The 16,300-nt window shown below is 30.3% G+C and overlaps 1 protein-coding gene across 1 annotated transcript in view; it reads right to left on the bottom strand.

Moving 5' to 3' along the window:
- Nucleotides 1-16,300, bottom strand: part of LOC136969569 (ankyrin repeat and SOCS box protein 3-like) — a 30,817-nt gene that overhangs the window by 12,238 nt on the left and 2,279 nt on the right. The window contains exon 2 of the mRNA XM_067263787.1: nt 10,333-10,539. Coding sequence (XP_067119888.1) covers nt 10,333-10,531 — 199 coding nt within the window. The 5' untranslated portion in view covers nt 10,532-10,539. The remainder of the gene's footprint in view (nt 1-10,332; nt 10,540-16,300) is intronic.

Genomic DNA, 16,300 nt, shown 5'->3' on the forward strand with positions numbered 1-16,300 from the left:
TCTTTGGAGTTTTTGATACTTTTCCACTAATCTTTTTGTTTAAATGAGTGTTAATTTGTTAAAGTAAAAGAAAAACTAACTAAAATACTATCTTCTGAGCTTAACAAATAAAAATAAACTAAAATACTCATAAAATACAATACTAACATTCACAATACATTATTTACAATGTTTACCATTTGCATGTGCTAAAATAATGCAAGGAACAAAGGAGTAGTATCACTAGTCTAGTGTAACAGTCAATAATATAAACTGCAGTAAAATACATTTAAGATAAAAATATTAAAATTTATTTAATTGTCTTTTTATCCACTGTTTTATCATTTTGTTCATTTTTCTATGAACAAGTAAATTTTATTCTTGAAATTTGAAAAATGATTACAAATATCAAACTGTGAATATGCAAACTGCATGAATGTCTGAATGTGGAGCTAGTAACTAATAGCATCGTACAGTAAACCTTGATTTGACAGAGTGATTCAAGAAAGAGGGTGTCTGTTAAAGCCAAAAGTCCATTATATAATAAACTAAGTTCTCCAAATGTGCATGTTAAAAGACTGACAAATTAGCTAGTTTATCTGTTTTAACTTATGTCATAATTAAAATTAAGTACGTATGAGAAGTTTAATTTTATAGAAAAGTTTTCTATATGTATTATTATTATTTACTTATTATGTACAGTACTCACTATAGTTCTGAGACTGTAATAAACAAGTATACAATCTAAATTGAAATAAATAAACAAACATTTTTTGAAAAATATACAGTCAAACCTGTTTTTATGCGCTCTTTTTATGTGCGATTTTTATTTGTGCGATTTTTTTAATGTGAATTTTTAATTTATGCGGTTTTTTTTGTGCGATTTTTTATTTGTGCGGTATAGTTGGCGACTAGTTTCGTGCGATTCGTCATGTCTCACGTTGACTTATTATAGCTAAATAAACTTATTATAGCATAAATGCACTTATTATAGTAATATTATTGCATGAATATGCGAAAAATGAAATAATTTACTTTTTAAGTCAACAAAACACCACCTGGACAAAAATATGTAAAACAGACGATAGACCAGACGATGCAGTCAAGTGCTGACATCTGTTGTCAATAAATTCTATTTCGTACGGTTTTGAGTTATTTTCTATGTGAGACTTTTTTTATGCGGTCCCTGTTGACCGCATAAAAAAAATATTTTTTAATTGTGTTGCGAAAACTGTTTTTTACAGCCATTCGCGAAGTTTCGTGCGATTTTTTTTTAATGCGTCTTTTTTAATGCGGTCCCTATCCCCCGCATAAAAACAGGTTTGACTGTACTTTATTTGTTTGTTTAGTTAAATACAATTAATGTCTTAAAAAAAAGTTTCCTATTTATTCATCTTCAGATGATGATATTAATACAGGTATCCCTTGTTTAATGTGGGATTTGATTAATACGTGAAATTAATTGAGGCAATCCCCTTTATAAACGCAGCAAAAGTTTTCATTTATGCAACTTTACCAGCTGTCTTTACTTAACATATATACCATATTTTGATTAATGTAAGTTAATTAATCCCTCGATCCTATCATATATGTCAAATACACGGTAGGCTCAAGGGATTAATTAACTGCATTAATCAAGGGATACCTTTATATCAAGACACTCTCATTGTGACATGAAGTTAAGAGTGGTGACTCTTGAATTTGAAAAAAACTGTTTAATTATATGTAAAAATCATTCTAAAATTAACAGGGTGTTAATTTTCATATGTGATGTACAGGCTGGAAATTTTGTCCATTAAATCGAGATTTTACTATAATAACAAATATACCATATCAAATCATATTGTACAAAACTGACAAAACAAGGCAATGCAGCATAAGGGTAATCTATCATAAAGAAAATCCAGAAAACTCCACCTGACCAGCCTGTTGATGAGGTATGAACCCATAACCAACTACCAGTGGTTTTAAAAACTCAGCCAGTGGTGTATCACATCAATCATACAATTTTCTTTCTTTATATTTAGTATTTTTGTTTATAAATAGCATATTTTTAAAACAAATCTAAACTGTATGAAAACACTTAATTTTGTTTTTCTAGTTAATTTTATAAATGTATAAAAAATCCTAGTTATACTCAATAGTTCAATAATTACATTTTAAATTCATTTTAAAGGAATATGCCACATATAATGTGAAATATTTAAAAATCTGTTTAAAATATCACATTTCATACATTTTCTTTTTCATAATATAAGATTAAATGTAAATAATTGAGACTGCATGTCACTGAAATGAAAAATATTTTAATTATAATATAGTACAATTACATTTGCAAGCAAGTGTTTGAACAATAATGATTCAATTATATTTATTCAAATATAAATCATTTATCTAAAAGGTATAATTTTAGAAAAAGCATTAAATAAGCTGAGCAACTTTAAAAAGTCTGAAATGCAAAATATTATTTGATTTCATAAATGTCAATTTCTATGAAATCAAATAAATAAAATACAGGCATACCCTATTTTAAAGGTATTTTGCTGATATAACAGTTTCTTATTAATATTTATTATCTTTGGAATTTGCTTTATTCTTAAGGAGGTTTTCAGGATTTTATTTATTATTTTTACTTTTGCATCATTTTTTTAGGGCTAATGCTATTGTGCACTTAATAAATGATAGTGTAAATATATTTTTAAACTTTTTTTATGCACTAATAAGTGAAAAAAATCTGTTATTTGCATTACGATGATATTTTCTTTACAGTGAATTAGTGAGGTATTATTAACTCACTGTATTAATAAGGTATACCTGTATTTACATGCAACCAATTTCAATTTAAACTAGCATGCAATATCATTGCCAATTTCACTTTGATTATTCTTATGCAGTAAACATGACATTAAAAAAACATATTTACCTGACTCTGAAATCTTTCATAATTTATAAATTGCAAAAAGTTAAAGGGAAAGGGTTACATTCAAAATATATCAAACATGAATTTTTAACTTTGTATTTGATAATTTTTGATTGAAATAGTTGATTACTCTTCAATCATGCTAACAAAATATACTTTTTTCATTCAAACATATTCTCACTCATAAGATAGCTTCATCATTTTATGAATTAAGCAAAACTTAATTCATATATGAATTAAGCAATAAATCTTACATGTATATGTTATATATAAAGATCAAAATGCATTAAATAGAATGCAAACAGAACAGCAGAAGAGAATGTTTTTGTGGCTTTATGGGAACAGCCACAACAAGAAATTTCATCTCCTGGCTGCTTATAAAGAGCAATGATGCATTCTGGAATTTTAAAAAATGCAATAATGTAAAATTTGTATCATAACTATTAAAAAAAATTACATATTCTAGCATTGTCAACATACCACGCAAATCATAGTCATTTCCAGTTTATTCTGTAATAGCAAATAAAAACTTCAGGATATATGACTAAATATGTATCATATAGTAATTAAGATTAATGACCAAACTCATTTATTTTTGCAGGAACTGTCAGAATGAAACTTAAAATTACAATTGGTATTTTTTAAACATCTACCCTTTTATTAATGCAGTATTTCTTTCAATACAGTTTACAAAGCCCTGTTTACTTTAAGATATATTCGAGACTGACTAAAGAGATAGTCAGTCTCAAATATATCAGGTACTGTACATGAATGAAGTTTTTGTCAGCAGCCATAAACTCATTGTGAGCATAGAACCAGTCAAGTAACCTTTATTTCAGCTCAACTGGTAAAGCCCAGACATGTTTGCTGATGTGAAGTCAGATCAGAACTGATGAATGACCAAGTTGACTTTAAATTGGATTTGTTTTTCTTCCTTAATGAGGTTAAGACAACAGATTGTTGTATAAGTTTATAATAAAAATGCCACAATATGTTGTTTTTACAACAACACATTGTGCTATGTTAATAATACTAGAATGTGTTTTGGTCATTTTTTTAAATTTTACATATGGCATTTTTAAAAAAATGCTAGAATGTGTTGTAGCTCTATAAACAGCCAGGACACGAAATATTTGTTGTGGCTGTTTTTTTAAAGCTACAACACATTACTCACTGAGTATTAATCTAATCTAATATATACATATAAGAAAATCATGCAGGCACTAAAATGCTAAAATTATTGAAGTCATTTAAAGATTTGTAAAGTTTATATCAAATTATATCATATGTTCATGTTAATAATCTACAAGCTATCTGTAAAAAGTCAGCTTGAAAGTAGGTGAGTTATCTGCCTATTTTTGCAACTTGCAAATTTATTACAAATTCCTTAAACAGTTTTTTTCCTTTTCTAAAATCACCAAAAACCCCTTAAAAAAATCTGAAAATCCTTTGTAAACCATAAAAATACTCATATACTGTCATAATATTTTCCAAAATCACAAGTTGCATATATATATATATATATATATGCCAGGCTTTTAGCCATCTTCCATTTCTTGTGCATTAATCTATGTTTTAATTGATGTTATTAGATATTTTTCTTACTTGTTTTCCATTGAATTAAATTTTAATTCAGTAGAGTTAATATTGGCTGAAATATAGGCAGATGAACTTGTATCTTGAAAATTTGTAAGTTTCTGGTAATTTCCTCCTCTCTACATGACTCTCATCTATCAATTATGTTGTATGTTAGTTTTCTACTGCAAATTGGAATGAGCAATTGACTCTCAAACTTGTATCATTAGATATTACATTATTGACATTAAATTACTTTAAAATTTATTTTAACATTGTATATTTTATTAATATTATTTGATAAATAAAACAAAAATTTATGCATTTGTCATTTATATGTTTGACATTTATGCTGTTTATAAGCTCTTGTGTTGAATATTTCATTTTCTCCATTTCACTTATTTTATAATTATACCTACAATGGACTACTAATAGAATGAAAAAAAATCCAAAAACAAAAAAGAATCGTAAATAAATTTCTAAAAAAATCCAGGACTAAATATACTTTTTAAAACATATTGTAAAAAATACAAATAAAAATTGCACAAATAAAATTATCGAAGTCTTCCTTGCATCCTTTTCATCATTACAGGAAACAATCCACATTGGCAGAGTCGATCTTTCCTTCTAGGCTACTTCCTCATCTATAGCTATGCAAATCGAGTAAAAGTTCTGTGACTTTCAGATGTTGTATATAAATTTCTAAAAAAAATCCAGGACAATATGGATCATGTTTCCTGTGGTGATGAAAAGGCCACAAAGAAGACTTCAATATTTTTATTTGTATAAGTCTTATTTGTATTTTTTACAATATGTTTTAAAAATAAAAGAATATTTAAGATGGTTCTAAACTGTATGCTAAAAAGTACCATGTTTTCAATGTCACTTTAGAGTAGGTATTTGCTAGATGCAGGTTATGCAAAGATTTTCATTTCAGTTCTAGCAATTTTTTAAACATGAAGGTTAAAGTTGCTGTAGATTATCGACATAAAAAAATCCAGCAACAAGTTGCTTAACTTTTCTGGCAATATTTGGTGGCGCCATCTGTTATGATATTTCATTATTAAAAACTTTTTATATTTTTAACTATTATAAAATGGCAAAAATCTTAATTTTGAAAATAGGGATGGATTTTACCAAAAAAAAAAAAAAAAAAAAATGTAAATGCCAATGATGAATAAAATCGTCATTAAGTCCGACCCTACTTCAGATATGACACATGACCCCACTATTTACCCACCCTGTTTACCTTTAACCTCCAAAATTGAATAGCATCAATCCCCTTAATAAACAAACCTCTCTGCAAAATTTCAGAAATTTTCAACAAAAAGTGCAGGAGTTATTAAGCTCCAAAGAGTGAACAAAATCATGCCCCCCCACAAAAACATCCATGCATACAAAAATTACCCTCAAATTTTTTTTTGCATTTCTTGATGTTTCAAGGTCCCGAGTCCAAAAATTAAAAATCTTGGGGTAATCACATTTTGACTGATTGCAATACTTTCCCTCTGTTATATATAACAGCATGAAAAGTAATTACAATAGTTGTTCTTCATAGCAATGCAATTAAATTTGTTCAATAATTTTTGTATAGCAGCACTATTACAGGTAAAATATATAATCTCAAGTGTGTCTACTACAAATATTTGCACATTCAGATCTGCAAATATAGATATTGGGTATGATTAAGAATTAAAGTTTCTGATTCTCGGTTACTTTCCTGTTTCCAAGATTCAAAAACATATCTTTTAATTATATTTCAATACATTTTATTGCTGTTTTAATATGTTTTTTTATTGATAATATAACTTTTTTGATTGTTCTGCATTGCAATATACACTATTTGAAATTAAAAACAATTTTTTTCTTAACAATTTAATTTTTCAGCCTTCTTTTGTATTCGATTTTTACTCTACTTGAAAGGCCAAATTATTGTTTATATGGATTCAAAATTTAACTAGTGTCAATTATACATATATACAAAGTTTGATCAAAAAGTATCTGACCTGGGATCAGTAAAAATCACCTATGTATCTATTAGGCTCAAACATTAGTCCCCTTCAAAATAGGCCTCTTCCTGAGTTTGTACACTTCTCCCAGCAATGCTTCCGCTGCTGAAAGCATGTTTCAAAGTCATTTATCAGATCGCCATCAGACGCTTTGTCATGTTAATCTTGATCTCCTCTGTGTCTTGAAATCTTTCCTTTGAGTGGTATCTTGAGTTTGGGAAAGAGCAAAAAGTCAGCCAAAGACATGTCTGGGGAATAAGCTGAATTTGTGCAATACTGTGTTTTTCAAGGAATGTCTGGTTGAGATATGATACATGGGCCAGACCTTTGTTGCAATGAATGAACCAGTCACCAGACTGCCACAGCTGTGGTCTCTTGCACCTAACAGCATCTCATAAGTGACATAAAACAGTCAGAAAGTATTCGTTTGTCACAGTTTGTTCATGACAGACATACTCATGATGAACTATACTCTGGTGGTTGAAAAAAATGGTCAATATATTGCAGGGTAGGATGGGCTCTCCAAATTCACATACATGCAGTATGGTCCAAGATCAAATGATCACATAGTCTCCTCCCCAGCTTGCAAATACTTGCAAAGAAAAGAAAATAAGGTTGGATAATTTTCAATCAAACCTTGTACATAAGATACATCTTGTATGTATATTTGTATAAACAAGTACAGATTTAGAATAGAAACACAATGGCACATATCCAATCATTTTTCAGAGAATATACAGTTTACAATAGCTGCTCGAAAGAGGTTCCCTCTACCTGCCTTTACATTTCTGACATATAGTTTTGAAACACTGTATATCAATTGTTTAATATACTTACAAATGCTTTTAAATAACCTAACTTTATGCATTTTTTTAATTATTTGTATTATGATATCTCTCCTATCATTTCAGTTAGTTTAGTTAGTTTGTTAATTTTGTGTACTTTTCAGTGGCTTTAAAGTATATTCTTCTCTTAAGTATTAAACGCCAATCCCCATTAAAGTTTGACAAACAAACATCCATGCCTGGAGTAGGATTTGAACATGCAATCTGGTGAACTAGAAATAATGCCTTAACATAGATATCTACCAAATTGGGAGATGTGTGATTATCATTATTTCATATTTTAATCTATGTCTGATTATGAATATTCTAAATAGTGGAATTACTAAAACAGAAAATCACAAAAAAAAGTTTAATTAAGAAATTATCATCAATTTCATACATTAAAATATAAATTAAGAATACTATTTCTTAATTTGGACTTTCATCTAATCCCTAATAAAGATTTAAGAAAAGTTATAATAATAGTAAAGATTTATTTGTGCCAAGCATATCAATAAATACAGGGTGACAATAATTAACCCGTACAAAGTTTGTAGCAATGCTGCAACTGAACTTTTTTACATCACTAATTTGCATACTGTTGTGTTTAATTCTCTGTGATTTCCTGCGCATGTAGATGTGCTTTCGTTGTAATAAGGGTTGGTTTTTTATTTTTTTAAGGATGGCGAACAAACGTTGTGCAATTTTAGAGCTATTCCGGCAAGGAAAATGACAATGTGAAATTGTTTGTTTGCTCGGTGTTCCCAAAATGACAGTCTCAGATGCAGTTCGGCGATTTAAAGAGCTTGGCCACGATGGTGACCGTCCCGGACGTGGAAGAAAGCGCACCGTCAACACGTCTAGGAACCGCAAGATCATCAAAAAGCGAGTTGACCGACATGCAAAGGTCTCCATGAGAAAAATTGCTTGTGAGATCGGAATCAATCGCGAATCGGTGCAGTTAATGGCGAAAAAGGAACTTGGACTCAAGCCCTACAAGTTCCAAAAGGTTCAGCTTCTCACCAATGAAAACAAGTGCATGCGACTCCAAAGATGCCACCAACTCAAGCGTCGGGCCGCAGGTCGACAATGGGAGCGCATTCTCTTCACAGACGAGAAGCTTTTCTCCATACAACAGGTGCACAACCATCAAAATGACAGGAACTGGTCTGCAGAGGCTCCCGGATGCTCAGCCGTCATTGAACATCGCCAAAATCCAACGTCAGTCACGGTTTGGGGCGGAATTTGTGCAAGCGGCAAGACACCCCTTGTTTTCGTCGATCAAGGGGCCAAAATAAATCAAGATGTGTACCGCAGTGACATTCTTGAGGCCGTGGTACTTCCGTGGGCTCAGCAGCATTTTGGCAGTGCGAAATGGACATTTCAACAGGACTCGGCGCCGGCACACAGGGCGAAGAAGACTCAGGAGTGGTGCAAGGCCCATTTTCCTGATTTCATCTCGTCTGTGGAATGGCCACCGTACTCGCCGGATCTGAACCCGATGGACTACAGCGTTGGTCCATTTTGGAGGCCAGGGCCTGCACTAAGCGCCACAAAAGTTTGGAGTTGCTGAAGCAATCCTTGCACCGGGAGTGGGACAAATTGTCTCCAGAAGAGCTACGGCCCATCGCCGAGAATTTCAAAACACGTTTGGGGCTCTGCATCAAGGCAAAAGGAGGCCACTTTGAAACCGGCTGAAAATCTGGTTAATACATAAAGTATTGTCACTGCTATCTACTGTTATTTTCCTAATTTTTATTTCTTTAATAAATTTATGATGTAAAAAACTTGTACGGGTTAATTATTGTCACCCTGTAATAAGCAATAATACTTAATAAAGTAATAGAAATATAAATATGAAAATCTTAGTGTATTTGAAAATTTGCATAATGACACTAAAGACAATACTAATTTCAAGGTTGATAAAGATTTTTACTTACTAATAAGTTCATTCAGTTCAAATTTTAAGAATTATTTATATAAAATATTAAAAACTGCTTTACTTTAAGATATTTTCATTTCTTATGAAAATATCTTAAAGTAAAGCAGTTCTTAATATTTTCTTTAGTATCATTATGCAAAGTTTACAAAATGTTTAAGATATTTTCATAAAAAATGATAATAAAGCAGCTTTCAATATCATTTACAATGGCCTGAAATTGCTATATACAGGGTGGTTATAATTAAAGTTGCCCTACTCAGACCTGTTCTTGTTGACATATTTTGGTGAAACTTGGTATATACGTTATATGGACCATGGGAAAAAGGAAAATGCAAAAAAATAATTAGTTCAAATTTCTACCACTAGGTGAAAAAATGGCGCATGAAGAACAAGAAACACAAAATGTAAACACACAAAAGATTTTTATTCAGGACATTTGTTCAATGTGCAATCCATTTGAGTCAATCACATGTTCAAAGCACCTTACAGTGTGTTTGACAGTAGTCAGATAGGTTTCTTGAGAAATTGCAGCAATATGGTGTGTTATGCTTGCTTACAATTCAAGCAAAGTCCGTATGGTTGTGGGGATATCTGAAAGATCATGTCTATAGAGGAGGCATACGAACTCTGCCTGAATTGTAAGCAAGCATAACACACCATATTGCTGCAATTTCTCAAGAAACCTATCAGGCTACTGTTCAACATGCTATAAAGTGCTTTGAACATGTGATTGACACAAATGGATTGCACATTGAACAAGTCGTGAATAAAAACCTTTTGTGTGTTTCCATTTTGTGTTTCTTGTTCTTCATGTGCCATTTTTTCACCTAGTGGTAGAAAGTTTGAACTAATTATTTTTTTGCATTTTCCTTCTCCCCATGGTCCATATAACGTATATACCAAGTTTCATCAAAATATGTCAAAGAGAACAGACTATACAGGTCTGAGTAGGGCAACTTTAATTATAACCACTCTGTACTTAATATATATGCAAATATGTTTCTATATAGTTGCTGAATTATTTAAATAATTCATTTAATTCTACATTCAGTAATTAATATAATTACTAATTTATATAAATACTATGCTTTAATAGTTCTTCTAAACATCGCAAATCTTTTGGTTCAGCAGCTGCTTCATGTAATGGTCGCCATCCTCTATTATCTGGTGCATCAACTGGATTTCCTGCTTCAACTAATTTACGAAACTCGGTTATATTTCCAATTCTTGCAGCCAAACCTATATACGAACATGTATCATCCCACGCTTCAGTGAAATCCATTTTCCTTACTGTAAATAAAGAATATAAGAAATACAGTCAAACCTGTTTTTATGCGGGGGATAGGGACCGCATAAAAGAAAATGCATTAAAAAAAAATCGCGCGAAACTTCACAAGTGGCTATAAAAAATAGTTTTCGCAACACAATTAAAAAAATATTTTTTTTTATGCGGTGAATAGGGACTGCATAAAAAAAGTCTCACATAGAAAATAACTCGAAACCGTACGAAATAACTAGGAATTGCTTTTTTAACTCCTTGGGCCTTTTTCTGCAACACCTAATGGGGAAAAAATCCTCTAAGAATTTTAATTTTTATATTAATTAATTATTTCCACTTAAATAAGAATCTAACATTAAAAAGTTAAAAATAATCGTTAAATAATGATTTTATTTGATAAATATAGCTGCAGGAAGTGTTATTTCATTTAACAAGGCGTAAAATTTCACACCTGCAGTCTAAAGCTGGAGGGAAGCTAACTTACGGCATCTGTTCAAATATAACATAATATTTATGGTTTTTATGCTATTAAAATAAGAGGGGACCGAAATAAATGTATGAGAAAAAAATTTTACTGAATAAAAAATGAAAAAACCTGCTGATGTCATAGAAAACAACCAATAGAGTTTTTAAAAAATTTTACAGGAGTCAATTATGTTCCAATTTGATTGAAATTTTCATATACCGCACAAAAAAATCGCACAAAACAAATCACACAAATAAAAATCGCACAGAAAAAGACCGCACAAAAACAAGTTTGACTGTACATAAATTTTTACTTTTAAATGTGAATATTCATTAATATATATTAAATTAAATATTTAAAATAAATTAACCAAATGAACATTCAGAATGATCATTCTAAATACCTATATTTCCTTTTCAATATATAAATAGAAAAATCGTAACAGAAATAGACTGTAGCATAAAGATTCTGAATAAAATATGTTGAAAAAATAAAATTTTTAGATAATTACAAAATAGTAATGATTGTTATGAAGCAGCCTTCCAACTTTTTCCTTAATCATTATTCAAATTGATTTCTTATTAACATAGATGTTAAGCTATATTACAGTTACATATGTATCAGGTCAGTCCATAAGTCCGTGTGCATTTTTATGACCTTGAGAAAAATCTTGTTTTGCTGTTAAAAATGTCAGTCTAATGTGATAATTTTTACACCGAAGTGTTAAATTGGATCTCATTCATATAATACTGTTCAGAATTGTGAACATTTCAGTTGTTTATTTTCGTTAAAATGGAAGTAACCGACGAATATAAAAGACACGTTTTATACTTTTTATTTGGTGAGAATGCTACAAATGCAGCCAAAAAAATAAATACTGTACATAATCAAATCGTAATTAGTTCAAGGACTGCGCAGAAGTGGTTTGAAAGATTTAGAAACAACGATTTTAGTGTGGAGGATAAGGCTCGTACGGGAAGATCCGTCGACTTCGACGACGATGCTCTCTCTGCACTAGTCTGCACTGTAAAAAAGGCTATTTCTGAATATTTTGATTCAAAACCGAAATCATTTTACGAAGACGGATTAAAAAGCTACCATCGAGATGGCAAAAAATTGTACAAAATAATGGTGAATACATTATAGATTGAAATAAAATTTAATTAAAATCTTTTGCTGCTTTTTTTGTAGATAAAAATACGCACGAACTTATGGACTGACCTGATAATATATATGTAACATATACATGCCATTACTGCAAAACATAAATTTCTGTATTAATTTATTTATTTGAAATATTTTATATTTTTCCAAGATCAGCTAAGTAATATGTATGTAATATAATATATGCTTTGTATACAGTTACATATATGTAACTGTATACAAGCATATATTATATTACATACATATTACTATATATATACATATAAAGCCTGATGATTATATTAAAACCAAATGATTAATGGATTAAATCTGGCTACATTACCACTACTAATAATTTTTAAATCTTGAGTAATTTTCTTCCAGAATTTTTTCTTATTTAATGAATATTAATTTAATTGTAATTATTAAATTTAATAAGAGATGACACTTAATGCCTACCTCTGGTGCCAAATTACTTGAGATTTAATAATTATTAGTAGTGGTAATGTAACCTGATTTCACTCGGTAATCATTTGGCTTTGCTATATTATAGTGTTATCACTATTGAAATAAATATAATGAAATATTGTATATTTTAAAGTATGGCCTATTTTGAGTACTACTTTTGATATTTACATTATCTTCATCAAGCTATTCAAACAAAAATGAATAAGAACTAATAATGTTAAATAAATACATCGCAAAATCAACACTACACTGCAAAAATAAAATTTATTAATATTCTCCTTTTCAAACACTGATGGCTTCTTCAGTAAACAGAATACAATTTGAATTATAAATGTCTTTGCATTTTGAAATAAATTTGAAATTTTTTTTTTAAATATAGAAAAAAATATATAAACTTTTTAAGTCCTTAATTCTCTTACCATATATAATTATTTTATATATTATGATAACAATATTACATAGTGTAATCTTAAAGTCCCTCTGTGGTGGGTGGAAAAATGGGAGGAGCTTCCAAGAATGAAGTAATGATGTCACAGGCAGACTCTGCTGCTTTGATATCAAGCCAGGAACACAGCAATGTCAAAGGAGTTAACTTTTTTGACATCATTGCACGTCAAAAGAGTTAACTCCTCAGCTGGTTCTGCGAATTGTACAGGATCTGCGTTTACTTGTTAGTGGATACATTACGATGGGTACATGGTCATTACAAATTATGTGCATCCTGAAATTTTGTATTGATCTTGGAAAAATATAAAATATTTCAAATAAATAAATTAATACAGAAATTTATGTTTTGCAGTAATGGTAATGAGAAACAATGCTCTAATCTTTTTTAAAAATAAGCCAGGACAATTTAATTTACAATAAAGAATAAAATTTCTTTTGTAGACAATACATACAATATGTCTTTGTAATCAGTCTTTTCAAACGCAGTTGAGGGATAAGACAATTCCACTGCAGAGTCAACCTTTTATTTGAGGCTACTTGTCCGCCTCTAAATGTAAAACAGTCCACATTTCCCTCTAGTGGTGGCACCATAATTACAATAAAATACATTTTTTAAAAAAATGTATTTTATTTTAATTATGGTGCCACTAAATGTGGACTGTTTTACATTTAGAGGCGGACAAGTAGCCTCAAATAAAAGGTTGACTCCGCAGTGGAATTGTCTTATCCCTCAACTGCATTTGAAAAAACTGATTGCAAAGACATATTGTATGTATTGTCTACAAAAGAAGTTTTATTCTTTATTGTAAATGTTCTAAAGTTTTTACCTCAACAACAGTGGAAGTTGGGAGAGAAAACTATAGCTATTTAAGCAATCATTTTACATTCAATTTTATTTATTAGAACATTTTAGCAAATAAGTATTTCATAATAAAATTAAATTAATGTGAATATATATGCAAATTAAAAAAATATATATTTTTATAAATTTTATGTAAAAATATGTGATTTATGAAAAATTATGCAAAGCATTTTACTTTATTAGCTAATATTAACCATATTTACTCAATAACAACACTTAAACCATGTCCTAGATGTGATCAGGGGCATATTTTGTATATCAACCAATATGCAAAATATGCATTTTGGTCAGTTAACTTATTAATAATAATTAATAGTAATTTATCCAGTACTATTTGCCTGTTGTTTTTTGCAGGATCATCTTTAACAGCTAGCATATAATTGAAGAAATGCTAGCAGTATAAATTTAAATGAGCAATTATTTATTATGACATCGTCAAAATGCCAGGCTGCAATTTGAAAAAATGTTGACCTATAAATTCCCACTGTCATCTGTCCATCTTTCCTTAATTTTGAGAACGGAGTTAGATAGATGAAGGATAAGACCAGATATGGAAACCTTAGGATCAGGAGGCCACGATTAACTATATATGAATGTCCAATGCAAACCAGAAGTTACATTATTTCAATTCAAATATTTTCCCTTGAAAGCAGTTAATAGATGACTGGCATGACTCTATTGTTAAAGAATAAGTATGATGTACTGTACAGGAGCAAGACACTACTAATTTCAGGTGGAGAGCAAATATTTTAAATTAAATAAATTAAAAATTGCAGCCTGGCATTGTGATGATGTCACAATAAATAATTGCTCATATTTTATATCTGTTTGTTTATTAAGATGAGTCCACATCAATAAAAATTTGCATTGTATGTTGTATTTGGCAAAAATTTTTGCATGCATGAACAAATCCTGTGTTGAAATAATGTGACTTCTGGTTTGCATTAGAAGTTCTTATATAGTTAATCAGGGTCTCCTGCCCCTACAGTTTCCATATCTTGTCTCATCTTTCATGTATCTAACTCCATTCTTAGATTACGGAAAGACAGATGGACAACAGTGGGAATCAATAGGTTTAGAATTTTTTCAAATTGCAGCCCAATGAAAAACATTCAACAATTAAAGTCTTGTTTTAGACTGATAATGATTGTGCACACTGCTGCTGTTGTTTTGTATAAAACATGTGAGGCTCCAAAGCCCTTACTAAAATTTGTTCAAAAATGTTTTTAAATGGAAAAAAGCTATAAAAGGACATAAAATATATTTATTTAAGTTTACATGACAGAGAAACTGAGATGAATATGGTAAGCCCTTACATCAACCATCTATGGTTGAAATCAAAACTTGGCATTGAATTAAACCTTTTCCTTAATCTGAATTGGGCTCAAATTACCCTTGGAAACAGGTATGAAATCAACTGGAAGAATGAATAGGGAACTGAGACCAATTGGGATGTACAATCAAACAATCAAGAGGACCAAATAAATAGAAACTCATGTCTCAAGGGCATAAGGTTCTTTTCTCAAAGATCTGCTCTTTCTTACTTTTTTCACAAGTTCTTTTCTAAGTGTATCACATTTGATTGTCCTCCACAGTCTCATGCAACAGTTCCAATGTTTCTTCCTTGAGATAAACTGGGGAACACTCAACACCAAAAGGTCCATATTTTCTCTCTTGGCAACATCAGAAGTTCCTCCAGACCATCCTACCATCAAGATGATTTGATTGTCCAATGTTAACAAACTTTGGCAATCTGAAGTAACATTTTTACAGACTTTTTGGTGCTTGATGTCTTACTGTGAATCAAAGTTTGGCATTGGATCTAAATATTCACCTTATCTGGAGCTTTGGTGAGGCATCCATCTCCCTTTCATCACCTTATCAGTTGGCCACATTAGGGATTCTGTCCAGGACCAATCCTTCCTACAGGGACTGAGTTTAAAATAGTGACTGTTGTGTGAATCAAGGAATTGTAAGAATCCATTTCTTTAATAAAATGATTTCCTGTATAACTGGTATCTTTGTCTCAGTTGCCAAACCACCCTATATGTCACCGACCCCTTGGCATCCTGAGCAGTCAGTGTGTTTCTAAGTGTGTGTTGGCTGCACCTCTATGACATGACTTTGAGCTGTGAGTCACTTCACAGAAATCTTCACAAACATTACCTCTGAATATAGAACAAATTACCTTTAAAACCCTCCAAGTATGATAGAAAATACCTTTAAAAAGTCTCGAGATTATTATGATTTTCAAAAAATGTGTAAACTTATTAAATAAAAGCAGTAACTACAATTACTGTACCATTCAAAACATTAGATATTTTACTTAAAATAATTTGAAATGTTAATAGAAAATGACATGTTATGTCAGTCATCAGTTTAGCAT

This window comes from Centruroides vittatus, unplaced genomic scaffold (assembly GCF_030686945.1).
Source record: "Centruroides vittatus isolate TY-2023 unplaced genomic scaffold, ASM3068694v2 contig_18, whole genome shotgun sequence".
Lineage (NCBI taxonomy): Eukaryota > Metazoa > Arthropoda > Arachnida > Scorpiones > Buthidae > Centruroides > Centruroides vittatus.